The sequence below is a fragment of the Mastigoproctus giganteus genome, chromosome 14 (assembly GCF_048544385.1).
Source record: "Mastigoproctus giganteus isolate SK-2022 chromosome 14, ASM4854438v1, whole genome shotgun sequence".
NCBI lineage: Eukaryota > Metazoa > Arthropoda > Arachnida > Uropygi > Thelyphonidae > Mastigoproctus > Mastigoproctus giganteus.
In genome coordinates, this window is record NC_143588.1 from 103,888,322 (window position 1) to 103,905,141 (window position 16,820).

At 36.5% G+C, this 16,820-nt stretch overlaps 1 protein-coding gene across 1 annotated transcript in view; it reads left to right on the plus strand.

Moving 5' to 3' along the window:
* Nucleotides 1-16,820, plus strand: part of HDAC3 (histone deacetylase 3) — an 84,947-nt gene that overhangs the window by 12,768 nt on the left and 55,359 nt on the right. Inside the window, exon 2 of the mRNA XM_090388837.1 lies at nucleotides 7,385-7,467. Coding sequence (XP_090244963.1) covers nucleotides 7,385-7,467 — 83 coding nt within the window. The remainder of the gene's footprint in view (nucleotides 1-7,384; nucleotides 7,468-16,820) is intronic.

Sequence of the window (16,820 nt, forward strand, 5' to 3'; positions counted from 1 at the left end):
CTCATTTGCGCCTCTACAAAACTGTGATTATCTTCCGCGTTAAAATTAAATCCCACCGACAGTGAAATGATGCATGGGTTCACTGATGCACACAAAAGCGATAACGGCTTCATGAGTAAACTAGCAAAAGAAGGCTGAAATAATTTGATATTATAGTGTTAATACGCAAATGCATAATACTGTATACCTTTTCATTCTTAAGTAAAATGATTGTAATAAGATAGTGCAAGACAAATAATTTTTTTAAAATTTAAATGAATTAGAGGAAGCCAACTTACTGAAATATATCCTGTATTCTGCCATATATGGAGTTCCCTTTTCAATTATAGAGTATGACATATTTCCCTTTTGAATAAGCGGAGCAACAGGAGTAGTGCACATCACAACCTGAACACAAGAAAGAGAAAAATTAGTCTTGGATTTTGCAGATAAAATGCTAGTTCTTTGACTGATCTGAATAGCCCTCAATAACATGTGTCGCAGACCGGTATGCATTATCCATTCTTGTAGCGTCTATAATATTTTAGTATAGAAATCAGTCATCTAGAAAATCAAATATTCTGCTAATAAGTGACCTGCCACTCCACGAGTCCCAGTCAATATCTGAAAATTGGCTCCCCATTTTAAAACATTCTGATATTATAGTCTATTTGCCTATAGCTGGTCATTATGCTCATCAAGAAGAAGCAATACTCTTGATCTGGTTATCAGCAGTGATCTTCATGCATTAAGAATCTGCAGGTAAAAGATCCACTGGGTGGCAACTGTCAAGGGTAAATGAGACTGTTCTTACTTTCATAAGGGTGACTACAGGGGTCTTAGGCAGTTTTTAAATTGTGTGCAGTGGGACCAACTGATGATGTTACCAACAGCAAATTCTAAATGTAAAGTATTCAGGGAAGTAAACAAAGAAGTTACTAGGCTTTTCATACCAACAAAGAAATACTGTACTATACTGTCAAGGCTTAGATGTAAATGGATTTCAAATGAATTATTGGGACACATGGCAGGGAAGAAAAGTGCCTGTTTTTTTAAAAAAAAAAAACTTTAAAAAGCCATGTCAATCAAATGCCGGGAATTCCATCTGCCAGTGGTCACCACTACGACTGAAATGTATTGCGTATCAGTAGTCTGTAGTCAGCATTTGTTCTGTGTGCTTGTCGGTTATTGCATACACAGACTTGAAAGTTTTTATTTTATAATTTTAAAAGTTTTAAGCCTCAAAATTTTAAATGTCAAACAAGAGAAATTGCACATTTAATGAAGACCTACAAAAAGAATTCAAATTTATTAAACTGGACAATTGGTATAGTGATAAAGCAAAGTTGTTTGTCAACATTGTAATGTTCATTTTTCTGTTTCTCATGGAGGTAGGAGTGACCTTAACCAACATCTATGTAGCCAAAAACATTAGGATGCTGAGAAAACTTTGAATTCGGTTCAAAGCATCAGCTCATTCATCATAAGACGTGATAATAGAGAAAGTAATAAAATCATAGCATGCGAAGCTCTTGTTGCCTATCATACCATGCATCACAATCAGTTTTCATACAAATGACTGCTTGTTAAAATTGATAAAAAAAGATTTATCAACCAAAATTTTCTTCTGCATGTACAAAATCAGAAGCAGTAATTACTAACGTTTGATCACCATATATACTGGATGAAGTAATAATGGATTTGAATGAAACTGAAAGCATTACAATAAGTTTACACATCAAACAAAAAAGACATGAAACTGTTTCCGATTGTTGTGCGGTACTTTTTGCCAAACTGTGGTGTTAAAGTAAAGAAGTAAAATTATAGATTTTACTTCTTTACCTGGTGAAACATCCAAACTACAAAGTATTATGTTGAAGAAAATAATAGATAAATTCTCTTACAAAACAAAATTGTTGCGCTGTGTGCCGATAATATCAACACAAATTTTGGAGGTGGTAAAAGTAATGTATGGAGAAAAATTGAAAATTAGTTGGAACGAGAGGGTAGTAGTCTGTACATATTATTGGTTGTGGTGCACATATTATTCACAATTGTCAGGCGATGCAGAAGACCCATATGTCTCCAGTGTGTCATCGACTGTCAACCAATCGTTATTGATTGTTTTGCAGTTAAAATATACAAATACTTTTTTATATACACGGTCAAAGTCGAAGAACTTAAAAACTTTTGTGAATTTGCAGGAGACAATTATGCAAAATTATTGGAACATGGAAATATAAGATTTTTGTCCATGGGCCCATCAATCGACAGAATTTTAAGCATGTTTGATGGACTTCATTCATATTTTCTTTCTCAAGAGAAATGTCCTGTTACGTTGAAAAATTATTTATAGATCCCTGTTTGAAATTATGGTTGTCATTTGCAAGAGATCAAGTTTCAACATTCCAAACATATATTAGTTTTATTGAAAAAGATAATATTTCAGCTACAGAAGTAGCTATGAATATTGAAAATCTTACAAACATAGCCAGAAAAAACAAACTTTTTATAGCAACAGATGTTAAAAATAAACTAAAACTAAAAATGTTAATAGAAATAAAAATTTAAATGGATATTACTATGAAATATACCTCAATGGAATGAAATACTGGACAGTTTCAACGAGGAGCTTATTACACGAACAAGAGCAGACAAAACTCACATATTTGATCAGTGAGAATTTATAAAAGCAATAGTTGTCAGGCAATTGGACACATGGAATGAAGAAAACATTTCTATATCTGATAGATGGGTACAAGTATTTTCTGAAATGTATGAAAAATGCCTAGCTTTCCAGGATTTTAGTAATGTTGTGGAATTTGTTCTTTGCCTACCTGGAAGTACAACTTCTGTGGAGAGAATATTTTCCATAATGAATAGCATGTGGTGAAGGAGAAATCCAGATTAAGTGTTGAAACTTTGAAAGCCATGTTAATTATAAAGCAAAATTGTAATATTGAGTGTGATAAGTTTTACGACAAGATCTTAAAAGACTAAAATTTGTTACGTAAAATACCTTCATCCAAAACATATTCTTGGTGTGAACTTGATGTGCAGTCCCCCTCCACATCAACCTAAAAACATTTTGTTGAATATATTATTTTTTCTGCTCTTTCCGAACAACATTTCTTCTCCCTGGCCCATTTTGGTCTCAAGGAATTATGGTCATTCATGAGTCATTGGAGGTACGAGTGACATTAACATCTACGTACCAGAAACATAAGGATGCCGAGAAAAACAACGTACCAGAAACATAAGGATGCCGAGAAAATTCGGTTCAAAGCATCAGCTCGTTCATTGTCCTGTTTTCATCGTTCAACATCTAGTTTTGGCCTCATGGAATTATGGTCAGCCTATACAGAAGCCTATGGTAGATATAAATTAGCCTGTAATCAAGTCACATAGACAAGCTAAGGCAGAATATGTGACTTCTCTGGCAAAGACCTCTGTTTATGTTGACAGTAGAAGGAAGCAGTTTAATCACATTGGACCACTTGATGTCTATGGGTTAACTATTGATGACCCTGCTCAGGTTGCAGACAAATTTAATAGGTATTTTGCATGAGGAATTTTTTAGGGAAGGGGAGGCCAGAAGTTTATCAAACTCTAACGAGGAGCTATGACTTTGTGATAACTGAAGAAAAGTGGAGGATAAATATTAGGCCCATTATTTTGTATATTTATCAATGATATTGATAAAAGTATATAAAGCTTAATGTCAAGTTTGCAGATGATACAAAGGTTGGCAGGATTGTTAATTACAGTATGCTGCTGTAACAGGATCTGGAAAAGTTGGGTACATGGGCTGAGAAGTGGCAACTGAAGTTTAACATTGATAAATGCAAAGTACTGCATATGGGTAGCAGTAACCCCAGAGAAGTGTACCAACTATGTGGTGTTACACTCATGATAGTGGAGAATGAAAGAGACCTGGGGGTAATTGTGCAGTCAGATATGAAGTTTTCTGAGCAGTGCAGACAGGCTCCCAGAGTAGGTCATTAGGTCTTGTCAATGATATACAGGAATTTTGCGAGCAAAGATAAGGAGGTGATTATCCGCTTGTATAAGGCAATGGTCAAGCCTCACCTTAAGTATTGCGTACAGAGAAGGGCAACAAGATTGGTGAGAGGAACAAAGGGGTGCGCTTACGAAGAAAGGCTTAAGTTCTGTAAGTTGCAGCATCTGGAGACTAGTCACCTGTGAGATGATCTGATTGAGGTGTATAAGGCCTTGAATGGTTTCAGCAGACTCAATGCTGACGGGACACTTGCTTCCTCAGACTAAGAACCTGAGGGGGCATAGATTCAAACTGAGGAAAGACAATTTTAGAATACATGTGCGGTAGTTTGCTTTTAGCCAGCGGGTAGTTAATTGCTGGAACAAACTTCCATCTGTTGTTGTGAAAGTTGATAGCTTAAATAAATTCAAGGCAGAACTAAACAAACATTTGGAATGAATGGATCAGTGAAATGGGAAGGATTTTTTTTTTTTGGCTAATGCTGTATAAGCTTGCTTTCTTGCATTATGTGCCAATGCTAATAAATTGTTGAGGATGGACACATTGGGGCAGATGGAATCTATCCAGTTATATTAAGGGAGGTAGCAAAACTCCTTGGATTCAGGGGAGGCCTTAAAAGTGCACTTAAAAGATGATTTCTGCTCTACAGCATCATCTACTTTTACACCTGGCAGACATACCCTGGTCCTATTCCACCTATCCTTGCACAATATTTTTCCCATTTCCCTGAATAGGGTCACTGACAATAACCACCTCCTGTGGAACCAGCACATTCTGCCCCGGAGATTGTTACACTATGTTGTCTGATGCACAAGTGTAAGCTCTGGCATTGAATTGATCAGCTGAGAGCTTGATGTTCCCCCCATTTTAATTTCCTTGTGGACATCTACCCTACTCTTTATAGTCTCATAAATGCCCATCAGAACATTGAGTTGGTGCCTAATTTCTTCACACTCCCTGCACCTAGCACACACACAGACACCCCACTTGGCTGGATCATATCCTGTTCTAGAAAGATCTGCAAACATTTCGTAAGTTGCACGTTTTGTTAGGCTGTGATATGTTGGAGAAATGCCCTCTTTGGTTCTTCCCCAAGCCACAGCACTGCCACTACTTTTTGCCCGTTGCCTTGCTGCACTACTCTGGAGCATGATTTCCATTTAAATACAATTTAAATTGATTAATAATTAAAATTAAGAAATTTAATTTATTAATTGATAATACTACACTAAACTAATAGATTCCTAAATGCAGTGATAAACTATCAAGGTTTACATTATTAGCTATCAAGTTTGACATTATTAGCATTAGTTGAGGCATATGATGCAAGAAAGCAAGCTTATATAGCATCAGCCAAAAAAAAAAAAAAAAAAACAACCTTCCCATTTCACTCATTGATTCACTCCAAATGCTTGTCTAGTTCTGCCTTGAATCTATTTAAGCTATCAACTTCTACAATGACAGATGGAAGTTTGTTCCAGCAATCAACCACCTGCTGGCTAAAGGCAAATTTCTGCAATTCTATGCTATCAAATTTTACATTATACCTTATGCTATCAAGTTCAAGATATACGTTACAAATCACAGCGTTAAAGTAGTTATATCCTTACTAAAAAATAAAATTCCTTAGCTAAACACAAAGATATATGCCCAACAAGATTAGAACCTTTGAGCTACTTATTTATCACAATTAAACCCTCCTATTCCACTGCACTACTTGTTACATGCTACAATATTTGTGCTAAAACTATTATGGTCTAGCAGAACCTTAGACTAATGGTGTGGCCAACTGCAAAATGTAACATATCAGGGGTTGATGTTTTTCACATTCAGTGTGATTTTATCTTTCAGGCTTGTTCTCATAATACACATTGTCTCTTAGGTTGTTCCCACCAAAAGTTTCAAGGAATGAGGTCCAGTGATAACGTACTGTGGCAAATGACCAGCTGATTATCCTTTCATTTGATAGATTGCCATTGCAGCAATTCTTAACCAGCTCTCTCAATATGTGGAGGTGTTCAGTCTTGCATAAACACTGTTGTTTTCAAGCAGCCTTTCCATTGTAGTTGTGGAATGACAATAGTTGCCAACTTTCTCTGTACTGTTGGGAAGTAACTGCATGTTTTTCTTCAAAAAAGAATGGGCCATTAATGAAGGTAGCCATGAAACCACTCCATACAGTGACCTTAGGTGTATGTAAGGGGATTTTTCTGTATTTCACAAGGTTGTTCTGCACCTGAAATTCTGCAGATTTGACATTCACAGTTCCATTCAGATGGAAATGGGTTTTCTCCCCTCCCCCAAAAGGTGTTACACAGTCACTTGACATCTGCTTCCATTTGTGCCCAACAAATGGAAGCAGATGAGATCAAGAAGTTGAGATCAAATATCAGCAGAGTTTTTTACTATATATGTATATACATAGTAAAAAAAAAAAAAATAAAAAAGTAAAATGTGTATGCAAAGGATAAAAATATGTATGATTACAAATTTCTTCAGTTTATTCACTTTACACTATGCTGTACTGATATTGAAATAAATTGTTTAGCCACATCTTTAGGAACAATAATAATATAATAAACAAATATTACGAAGTGCTTTGATTCTATATAATACAGAATGGTCGGAAAAAAACCCCCCACTAAATATTACCTTATTTATATATATTTTTTTACTACTCTCTAATCTATATGAAAAATATAGAATGGTAGGAAATAAGTGTGTGAGGAATAAATGGTAGGAAATACAGGAATTAAAAATGCACATATTTTTATAGTGCACAGCACGAAAATCAAGAAGAATGGGAGGCACGTGGCTTGCTAAGTCATTCTTGTGTCCTTTGCAGCTGGTATTTATGAAGGGCACAAATCTTTTAAATTAAGATTAAAAAAAAAAAAAAAAAATTGAATAATACACGATAGAAATTATTATATGAAGAAGTCATCTGCTGGGGCCTCATCTGTTATGACTTGTCAAACAAGACGAAAGAACATTGCATTTCTTTAATCCATAAATCTTGTCATAGGCCAGGTCTAGTTTCTTTTTACCAGAGTGGTGAAATAATAAAAAATAAATAGGTTTTTAGGAATCTTAAAAAAAAAAAAAAAAAAAAAAATCAGTTTTGTTTTTTCTATTCTGAGTGTCTGTATGCGTAGTATTGAATACTGCTGCACTATACCATCAGGAAGGTTGATATTGGCAGTTTATACACATTTATTTCACTTAATTCCATACTCTTCTGATATTAAATTCTTTGAATTATTGTTAAAGTTTAAAAGTAAATTTGCAACATATTGAAATTCAAGTTTCTCTGTGGTTGATTTACTTTTTTGCAATAGTTATATTCCTAATAGATAAACTATAATTTTTATTTATTTTTTGTAGGTCAAGGACATCCAATGAAACCACATCGACTAGCTGTCACTCATAGCCTAGTGTTACATTATGGCCTGTATAAAAAAATGCAGGCAAGTAATATTTTTGTTAGTTGTAATAACACTGTCATTTTTACTCTAAAAAATATAGTTAGTTATTTTTCCCTGCTTCAAAGTGAATCATTAATAAAATGAATTCTGAAATTCATTTTATTTACAATATATGTTAAAGATTATGGACTTTTTACTCATTTGATATTTTATGATTAGCACTGACTGCATGTCCTTTTATAGAATTCTGTGGTTTTTTATAAAAAAAAACATGTTTATCTAAAATTCATGAATAATTCCCTTAATGTAGTATTTTAGTACTCAGTAGATCTTGTGACAATTAGAGATATAGAATTTCATCAAAATTGCTTTGAATCTATTTTTGAGTTTGAATGCATAAAGAAAGAGGGGAGAAGCTTACAGTATAACCCTTTGATTTTCTTCATCCTGAACATGCATATATGTATTGTAGTAGAACATGTATACATGTATTGTTGTAGCACATGTGAGTAATAAAGAGAAACCGCTATAGATATAATACAGCTTAGTGATTAAATATTGAAGGATGAAAGCAAACTTTGCTTTTATCCTTTTAGAACAAGTCACAGATGCCATTTTATCTGTTCCCCGCTGTTATGCTCTGTCCACAACTGTTGCCATTTATACTCAGACTCAGTCCCTCAGGAGAGGTTACTTTATAAGCTGGAACATGTTGGGATTACTGGAAAGATTCTGAGATGGATTGCTGGGTGGCTGCAGGGCAGAAGGCAGAGTGTTGATTAATGGATATTTTTCAGATTAGTATAACATCAGAAGTAGGGTTCCCAAGGATCGGTACTTGGACCACTGTTGTTTCTGATTTTCATAAATGACATCGGCAAAAGGATAGAAGGTGCAGTGTCAAAATTGTAGATGATAAAGATTGATAGAATCATTAAGATCAGTGCCAAGCAGTGCTCCTTCAGGATGACTTGAACAGGCTACAGGAATGAAAAGTGGCAGCTACGTTTTAATGCAGCAAAATGTAAGATCATACATTTAGGGAATATCAACCCTAAAATAAATCATACACTTGGTGGGGTTGAATTAAAAACAGTAGAGGAAGAAAGGATCTGAGAGTTACAGTACAGGTAGATATGAATTTTTTTGAACAGTAACCATGCGGCCAGGAAAGCCCAGTGTATTATCGATAATTTATCGAACATTATCCCTAGAGATAGGGCGGTCATAATCCCACTGTATAAGGCAATTGTAAGACTGCATTTAGAATACTGTGTCCAAGTATGGAGACCTCATCTGAAAAATGACATTGAGCTTTTTGAAGGGTCCAGAGATGGGCAACTTGCATGGTGAGATTGGCAAAAGGGTGACCAAACAAGCAAAGACATTGGAAAAACTTCAGTTATGTGGGCTACTGAGCTTGGCAACCAGTCACCACAGAGGGGAGCTGATTGAGGTTTATAAGACTGAGTGGAGGTGGTAAATGAATGAAGGTGGAATTTTCACTGTTATAAAGAATCCCAGAACTAGGGGCCATAAATTCAAATTATGGGGGAAGTGGTTTAGACTAGATTGTAGGAAGTTTTATTTTAGCCACCGAGTCATTGATTAATGGAACAAGTTGCCTTCGCAGGTAGTTGAGGCTGAAAGTTTGAATAAATTCTCAAAAGCCTAATCGATGATTACCCTCATAAGGAGGGAAGTGCATAATATCCATAGTTGCAGGATTTATGTATTATATCTCAGGTCAATCATCCAGTTTGTTTCTGTTTTGCATATTTCCTAGACTGTACGTCATTGTTACTGTGTATTTGCAATATCCAAAATCGTTAATTTTGTGAGGCATTCAGTACTAGTTCACATTACAGTACTTAGTAGTACAGTAGTATGTATTTAATTTTTGAGGTAATTGATTTTTGAAATCACATATTGTTTATGATTTTATTGACACCATTTGTACCTCATAGCAAAAAATGTTCGTCATTTGCAACACCCATGTCAGAGGCAGGATTCAAAGCTGTGATCTTTATTTTTCAAGCAAGCATGCTACCCACAGGACCAATCCAGCAGCAGGGATTGACATTTTGCTTATTGCTGGCTGGTATCATTCTGTGGAGATTGGGAATCAGAGCTACAATATATTATCCAATAAAAATATTCAAATGTGATTTCTGACAATATTTTTGGATTATTTAGTTAGCAAAAAGCTTGCTTTTTTTTTTATTATGCAATCAAAATTTTTCCCCAAATTCATATCAGTAAAATTAAAATTCTGTCTCTAATCATGTTATAGCATAATTTAATGCAGTTGGCTCTTCTGAGCTTGCCCAGTAGAGCCAACTGCATTACAGTTGGCTCTACTGGGCAAGCATTTATCTATTTATTTAGCAGTATCTATTTAGCATACATACATACATAATGTGAATTACCCCTGAATACTTAGGCAATATGCTCAATTCTCAAAAAACTGCAATTTTCAAAAATCTGGCATGTGCTTTGTCTTGTAAATGCCAGATTTGAGGTTCTGCTATGTTCATCTATCAGCTACCATGTTGGGACAGGGATCCACCCTGTGGGTTTCAAAAGGTTTGTCACCCAGAAATGGAATGATTAATAATGCTTTCACCAGAAGTTAATTGAAAGACTAAATCAATTCAAATTTTCAGTGATAGTCACAAAGTTCTCTGCATTATTATTATTATTTCACTTGTGCATTTTTACAATTCCAGCAGTAGACCTGTTAGTTTAATATTTTTAAAAATTTCATCCAAGTTGTTATTAACTCATTAGAGTTCTCTTAGGAAAACACCAGTTTCTAATTCTTTGCTTTCAGTTTTCTGCCATTTAAAATTTAAAATAGTTTTGTTTTAATTAACATTTAATTAAATTAATCAGCAGCCTCTTTGTACAAGGTGTTCCAGTTTTAAGGCTACGTCTTAACCATTTGCTTAGTAATGTTTACTTGTTTTTGATAATTACTCAGTCTCTGTAGAGTGCAGAACATTCAACCTTCAGTAACCATTGGTCTCATTGTTTATGCAAAAATAATGAACCAAAACCAATGCATTTGAAATCAAAATGTCTACCAGCAGATATGATAAATAAAGGAATTATGTTTTGGCATATGGCATTATGCACTACATATTAATTGTGAGATTTATGAAATAACCACATCACCAAGCTTGTAAACGAAACTGCTATTTTATTTTCAATTGCATTTTTCTTAAATCTGATGACACAAGGTCACATTGGGACTTGTGACCCTGTGTTACAATGTTTGAGGAAAATATTGAATTGTTACTGAAAAAGATAGATTAACTTGAAGGAGCCTAGGAGCTTGATTGGATGCAAAAAATAATTCTGATATCATATACTTGGATTTCAGAAAATCTTTTGATACTGTTGCACTTGGAAGACTACCATGCAAATTGGAGCAGCGCGGCATTAAGGGCAAGTTGCTACAATGGATAAAAGGATGGTTGAGCGGGAGAAGACAGAGAGTGGTAATCAATGGACACAGTTCTTCATGGACTAATGTTATTAGTTAATGGTGCCCTCCCAGGGTTCAGTGTTGGGCCCATTGTTGTTTTGTATATTTATCAATGATATTTATGAAGGTATATCAAGCTTAATGTCAAAGTTTAACATTGACAAATGCAAAGTACTGCATATTGAGTAGCAGTAACCCCAGAGAAATGTACCAACTATGTGGTGTTACACTCAGGGTAGTGGAGAATGAAAGAGACCTGGGGGTAATTATGCAGTCAGAGAAGAGCAGTGCAGACAGGCTGCCAGAGTAGGTCATGGGGTCTTGTCAATGATATCTCTAAATAGGCCTACAAGGCTGGGACAATTCACGTTGATGATTAAACTTCACACCAGCCGGAAGATAAATAAATTTTCAATACTGTAACTAAAAACACTTTATTTACAATAAAATAAATATAGAATAGATATATATTTACAATAAAAATAAAATATAAAATAAATAATACTGATAAAATATACTAAAAACCTAGAAATTAAAAGCGTTAAAATTTGCTGTAGCTTTCGGAGGCAGCAGTCTCCTTCCTCAGCAGCATATGTCTACTGTGCGGCACACGTCACATGGTTCCACAGTTGGAATTTTCCATTTGCGCACCGGAACTGGAAATGGCTCAGGAGCGTGCTAGCTGAAACCGTTCATCACGTCCAAGAACGACGGTTTCCAGGCGGGTGTGTAGACGTACACTTCTACCCCTATTAATAGTATTGCTAGCTGCCCCAATACGTAAGCTCTCAAGCCATTTACGGTCCCAGAACCCCTGTGCATGATCTGTGATGACAGCATCCTCCGGAGAAATTTGGTGTTGTTTCTCCCAGAAATGTTCTGCCACAGCAGACTTCCCATTAGGGAAAGTGATGGGCTTAAGTTCAAGGTATTTAGAAAGCCGATGTGCCGGGGTCAATACACCCATTATACCTTGGCACAAGCCAGCCAACACAAAAACAGTGTGGTCAAGGCTTTAATAGACAGGGTGGGGTCCCACTGCAGCACCTCTGAGGATAAAGATAATGAAATTGTTCAGGTCACAGCAGACCTCAAGAAATGCGGCTACCCCCAGAGGGTGTTAGACAGAGCCATTAGAGGAGTAGTCTCCACCCGTAATGAGCAGTTCGCCCCTGTGAGCACCGCATACATTCCCTACTATCCGGGTCTTTCAGACCACATTGCACGAATAGTTCAGGGGTGTCAGATACGCTGTGTGCAACTCCCAGGTCGGAGGTTGCACACAGTGATATCTCGAGTTAAAGACCCCATATCCAAAGAAGCCAGCAGTGGGGTGGTGTACGAAATTAAATGCCCAGATTGTGGGGCGTGTTATGTGGGTGAGACGGGGGTGGCGACTGAAAGACCGGCTGGGGAAGCATGTAAACACAATAAAGTCTGCACATTATGGGAAGTCTGCCGTGGCAGAACATTTCTGGGAGAAACAACACCAAATTTCCCTGGAGGATGCTATCATCACAGATCATGCACAGGGATTCTGAGACCGTAAATGACTTTAGAGCTTACGTATTGAGGCAGCTAGTAATACTATTAATAGGGATAGGGGTGTACATCTACACCCCCTCCTGGAAACAGTCGTTCTTGGACATGATGAATGGTTTCAGCTAGTGCACTCCTGAGCCATTTCTGGTTCCGGTGCGCAAATGGAAAATTCCAACCGTGGAACCATGTGACATGTGCTGTGGATCTGCTATTTAAGGATGTGCTGCACAGTAGACATATGCTGCTGAGGAAGGAGACTGCTGCCTCCGAAAGCTACAGCAAATTTTATCGCTTTTAATTTCTAGGTTTTTAGTATATTTTATCAGTGTTATTTATTTTATATTTTATTTTATTGTAAATAAAGTGTTTTTAGTTACAGTATTGTTGAAAATTTATTTATCTTCCGACTGGTGTGAAGTTTAATCATCAACTTGTCAATGATATACAGGAATTTTGTGAGCAGGGATAAGGAGGTGATTATTCCCTTGTATAAGGCCACACATTAAGTACTGCGTACAGGTCTGGAAGCCTCATTTTAGGAAGGATGTAGAGTTGCTAGAATGAGAACAGAGAAGGGCAGCAAGACTGGTAAGGAGAACAAAGGCTTAATTTCTGCAAATTGCAACGTCTGGAGACTAGGCACTTGCGAGGTGATCTGATTGAGGTGCATAAGGTCTTGAATGGATTGAGCAGGCTCAATGCTGATGGGATTCTTGCTCAGATTACAAACCTGAGGGGGCATAGATTCAAACTGAGGAAAGACAGTTGTAGAATAGATGTGTGGAAGTTTGCCTTTAGCCAGTGGGTAGTTGATTGCTGGAACAAACTTCCATCTGTTGTTGTGGAAGTTGATAGCTTAAATAAATTCAAGGCAGACCTAGACAAACATTTGGAATGAATGGTTCAGTGAAATGGGAAGGGATTTTTTTTTTTTTTTTGGCTGATTCTGTATAAGCTTGCTTTCTTGCATTGCATGCCTCTACTAATGCTAATCTCTAAAATTACTGTGAAATATGATATCCTTAATGTCTTTCCAGATCATTGATTAAAAATATTATTTAGAAATGATTTTTCAAAAAATGTTCACAGTATTCTTAAAATAACATGCTAATTATATGAACAAGTTAGTGCAAAGCATTATTTTAGTTTGTAGTAAATCACCAAAATAAGTAAAATGGCATCATTTTTGTTACATCTCATACTGTGAAAACCTTCACAACAAGTTGCGATGATATTTCACTACCTTGAATAGTAGAGAAGACTCATGTTTCTTATTCTCAATGGGTACCACCTAGACAGCACCATTTTGAAGTTTGTTGGCTTCTCATCAATGGGCAGGTAGGTACCCCAGTGATACGAGTGACAACTCAGTTATGAAGTATAACTCCACAATATGAAGATGCCAGATGGTGTCGATAATAAAGGCTAAAAAGGGGTTTAGGGCTGAAAGCCTCACACTACCGGAAATTTACTAGATGAACAAGTTAGTGCAAAGCATTATGAGATATAACAAAAATGATGCCATTTTACTTCAGTGATTTACTATGAACTAAAATGATGCTTTACACTAACTTGTTCATCTAGTAGTAGTAGTAGTAGTAGTGGCATGTGATGCAAGAAAGCAAATGTATGAGCTTATGCAGCATCAGCCAAAAAAAAAAAAAAAAAAATCACACCATTCCCTCCAAATGCCTGTCCAGTTCCTCCTTAAATTTATTCAACCTATCAACTTCCACAACGACAGATGGAAGTTTGTTCCAGCAATTAACCACCCGCTGGCTAAAGGAAAATTTCTGCACATCTATTCTACATCTGTCTTTTCTTAATTTGAATTTATGCCCCCTTAGATTCGTAATCTGAACAAGTGGAAGGATCCCATCAGAATTCAGCATGCTCAACCCATTCAAGGCCTTATATACCTCAATCAGATCACCGCGCAGGTGCCTAGTCTCCAGCCACTGCAATTTGCAGAACTTAAGCCTCTCTTGGTAAGAGGAGCCCTTCATTCCCCTCACCAATCTTGTTGCCCTTCTCTGTACACGCTCAAGTAAATCTACATCCTTCCTAAAATGAGGCCTCCAGACCTGTACGCAGTACTCAAGCCGTGGCCTGACCATTGCCTTATACAGAGGGATAATTACCTCCTTTTCCCTGCTAGCAAAATTCCTATATATCATTGACAAAACCCTATGACCTGCCCTGGCAGCCTGTCTGCATTGCTCAGAAAACTTCATATCTGCCTGCACAATTACTCCCAGGTCTTTTTCATTTTCTACCACCTTAAGTGTAGTACCACACAGTTGGTACGTTTCTCTGGGGTTACTTCTACCCATATGTAGTACTTTGCATTTGTCAAGGTTAAACTTCAGTTGCCACTTCTTAGCCCATCTGCCCAAATTATCTAGATCCTGTTGCAGTAGCACACTGCCATTACTGTCATTAACAACCCTGCCAACCTTTGTATCATCTGCAAACTTCGACATTAAGCCTGATATACCTTCATCAATATCATTGATAAATATACAAAACAACAGTGGACCTAACACTGAACCATGTGGGACTCCACTAATAACATTAGTCCAAGAAGAGCAACACCCATTGATTACCACCCTCTGTCTTCTAGCACTTAACCATCCTTTTATCCATTGTAGCAGCTTACCCTTAATACCATTCTGCTCCAATTTGTACAATAGTCTTCCATGCGCAACAGTGTCAAAAGCTTTCCTGAAATCCAAATATATGATATCAAAATTATTTTTCGCATCCAGTTCCTTTGTAATCACATCATAATATCCTATCAAATTTGTCAGACAAGACTTTCCCTTAACAAACCCATGCTGTGTCTGAATTATTGCTGCAGTCTTGTCTAGACGATCCTGCAATGCATCCTTAACCAGCGACTCCATTATTTTATCCGGAACAGAAGTTAAACTAACTGGTCTGTAGTTACTCGTGTCACCCTTCGATCCCCCTTTGTGAATTGGGGATACATTTGCACATCTCCAGTCCGTGGGAACCTCCCCTGAGTCCAAGGATGCTCTCATAATTATGGCTAAGGGTTTGCTTAGTTGCTTTGCCGTCTCCTTTAATATAACTGGATAGATCCCATCCACCCCAGGTGCTTTTCTTAAGTTTAATTTCAACAATTTCTCTTCCACTTTGCTCTCGGTTATTACAAAATCATTAAGTATCTTGCTACAATTTGATAACCTGCTGCCATTTTCAAACCTTAATAATTCCTCACGTGTGAATGTAGATGCAAAATACTCATTCAGTTTGTTTGCTATCTGAGCAGGATCATCAACAGTCGAACCATCGATGTCAAGTGGACCGATCAGATTCATACCCTTCCTTTTAGAGTTTATATAAGTAAAGAAATCCTTGCTGTTTTTCTTAGCATCTTTTGCCAAGGATTTCTCGTAATCTGCCTTCGCCTGCCGAACCTCCTTTGTGACCTGATTACAGATTAACTTATATCTGCCATATGCTTCTGAGTCGCTTGATAATTTATATGCATCCCATGCATTTTTCTTCTCTGTTACGAGTCTCATTAGTTCATTTGACAACCATTTAGGCCTCCTAAACCTTGAACAATATTTCTTAATAGGTATGAACCTTTTAGTAGCTGCCACGATTAATTCCTTGAATGCTTCCCACTTAGAATTTACTGTTGGTAACATCGTCAGTTGATCCCACTGTACAGAAACTAAAAACTGCCGGAGACCACTGTACTCGCCTTTACGGAAGCAAAAACCCTTTCCTTTACCCCTGATAGTAGTTAAATGTTTAAGTAAATCCCACGTCAGTACACTGTGATCACTGCCACCTAGTGGTTCTTTTATCTGCAAATTCCTAATACAGTAAATTTCCCATAGTCTGAGGTTTTCAGCCCTAAATGCCTTTTTAGTCTATGCTAATTATAGTAATTTTAAGGGTGATAATGGTTAAATATTTAGTATCTTTAACAAGTAATATTTTTTATTACTTGTTAAACTTGAAATTTTGAAAAGTTTCTATTGATGAATCGATCTTAAACTTAATATTTAGTCCCACATTTATGGGACTGAAAGTAGTCCAGTAGTAGCATTTAAAATGAATTTTTGCTTATTCTTTTGATGCAGATTGCTTCCCAAATTGGTCTTGTGTGTGAACAGAAGGTTTTTCTTCAGAACGCTTTACAAACAGAAACTTGAATAAATATCTGGATGAAAATAAGCACTGGGGGATGTATGGATTATGCTTTCTATGCATCAACCTTATCTATACTAAAAACAGTCATAGGTGTATGCTTTTCAGGAGCAATACTTTTTCTAGTATTGGAAAGGGCATCCAAGAACGTTGACATACCTTATTAAGAAACAAA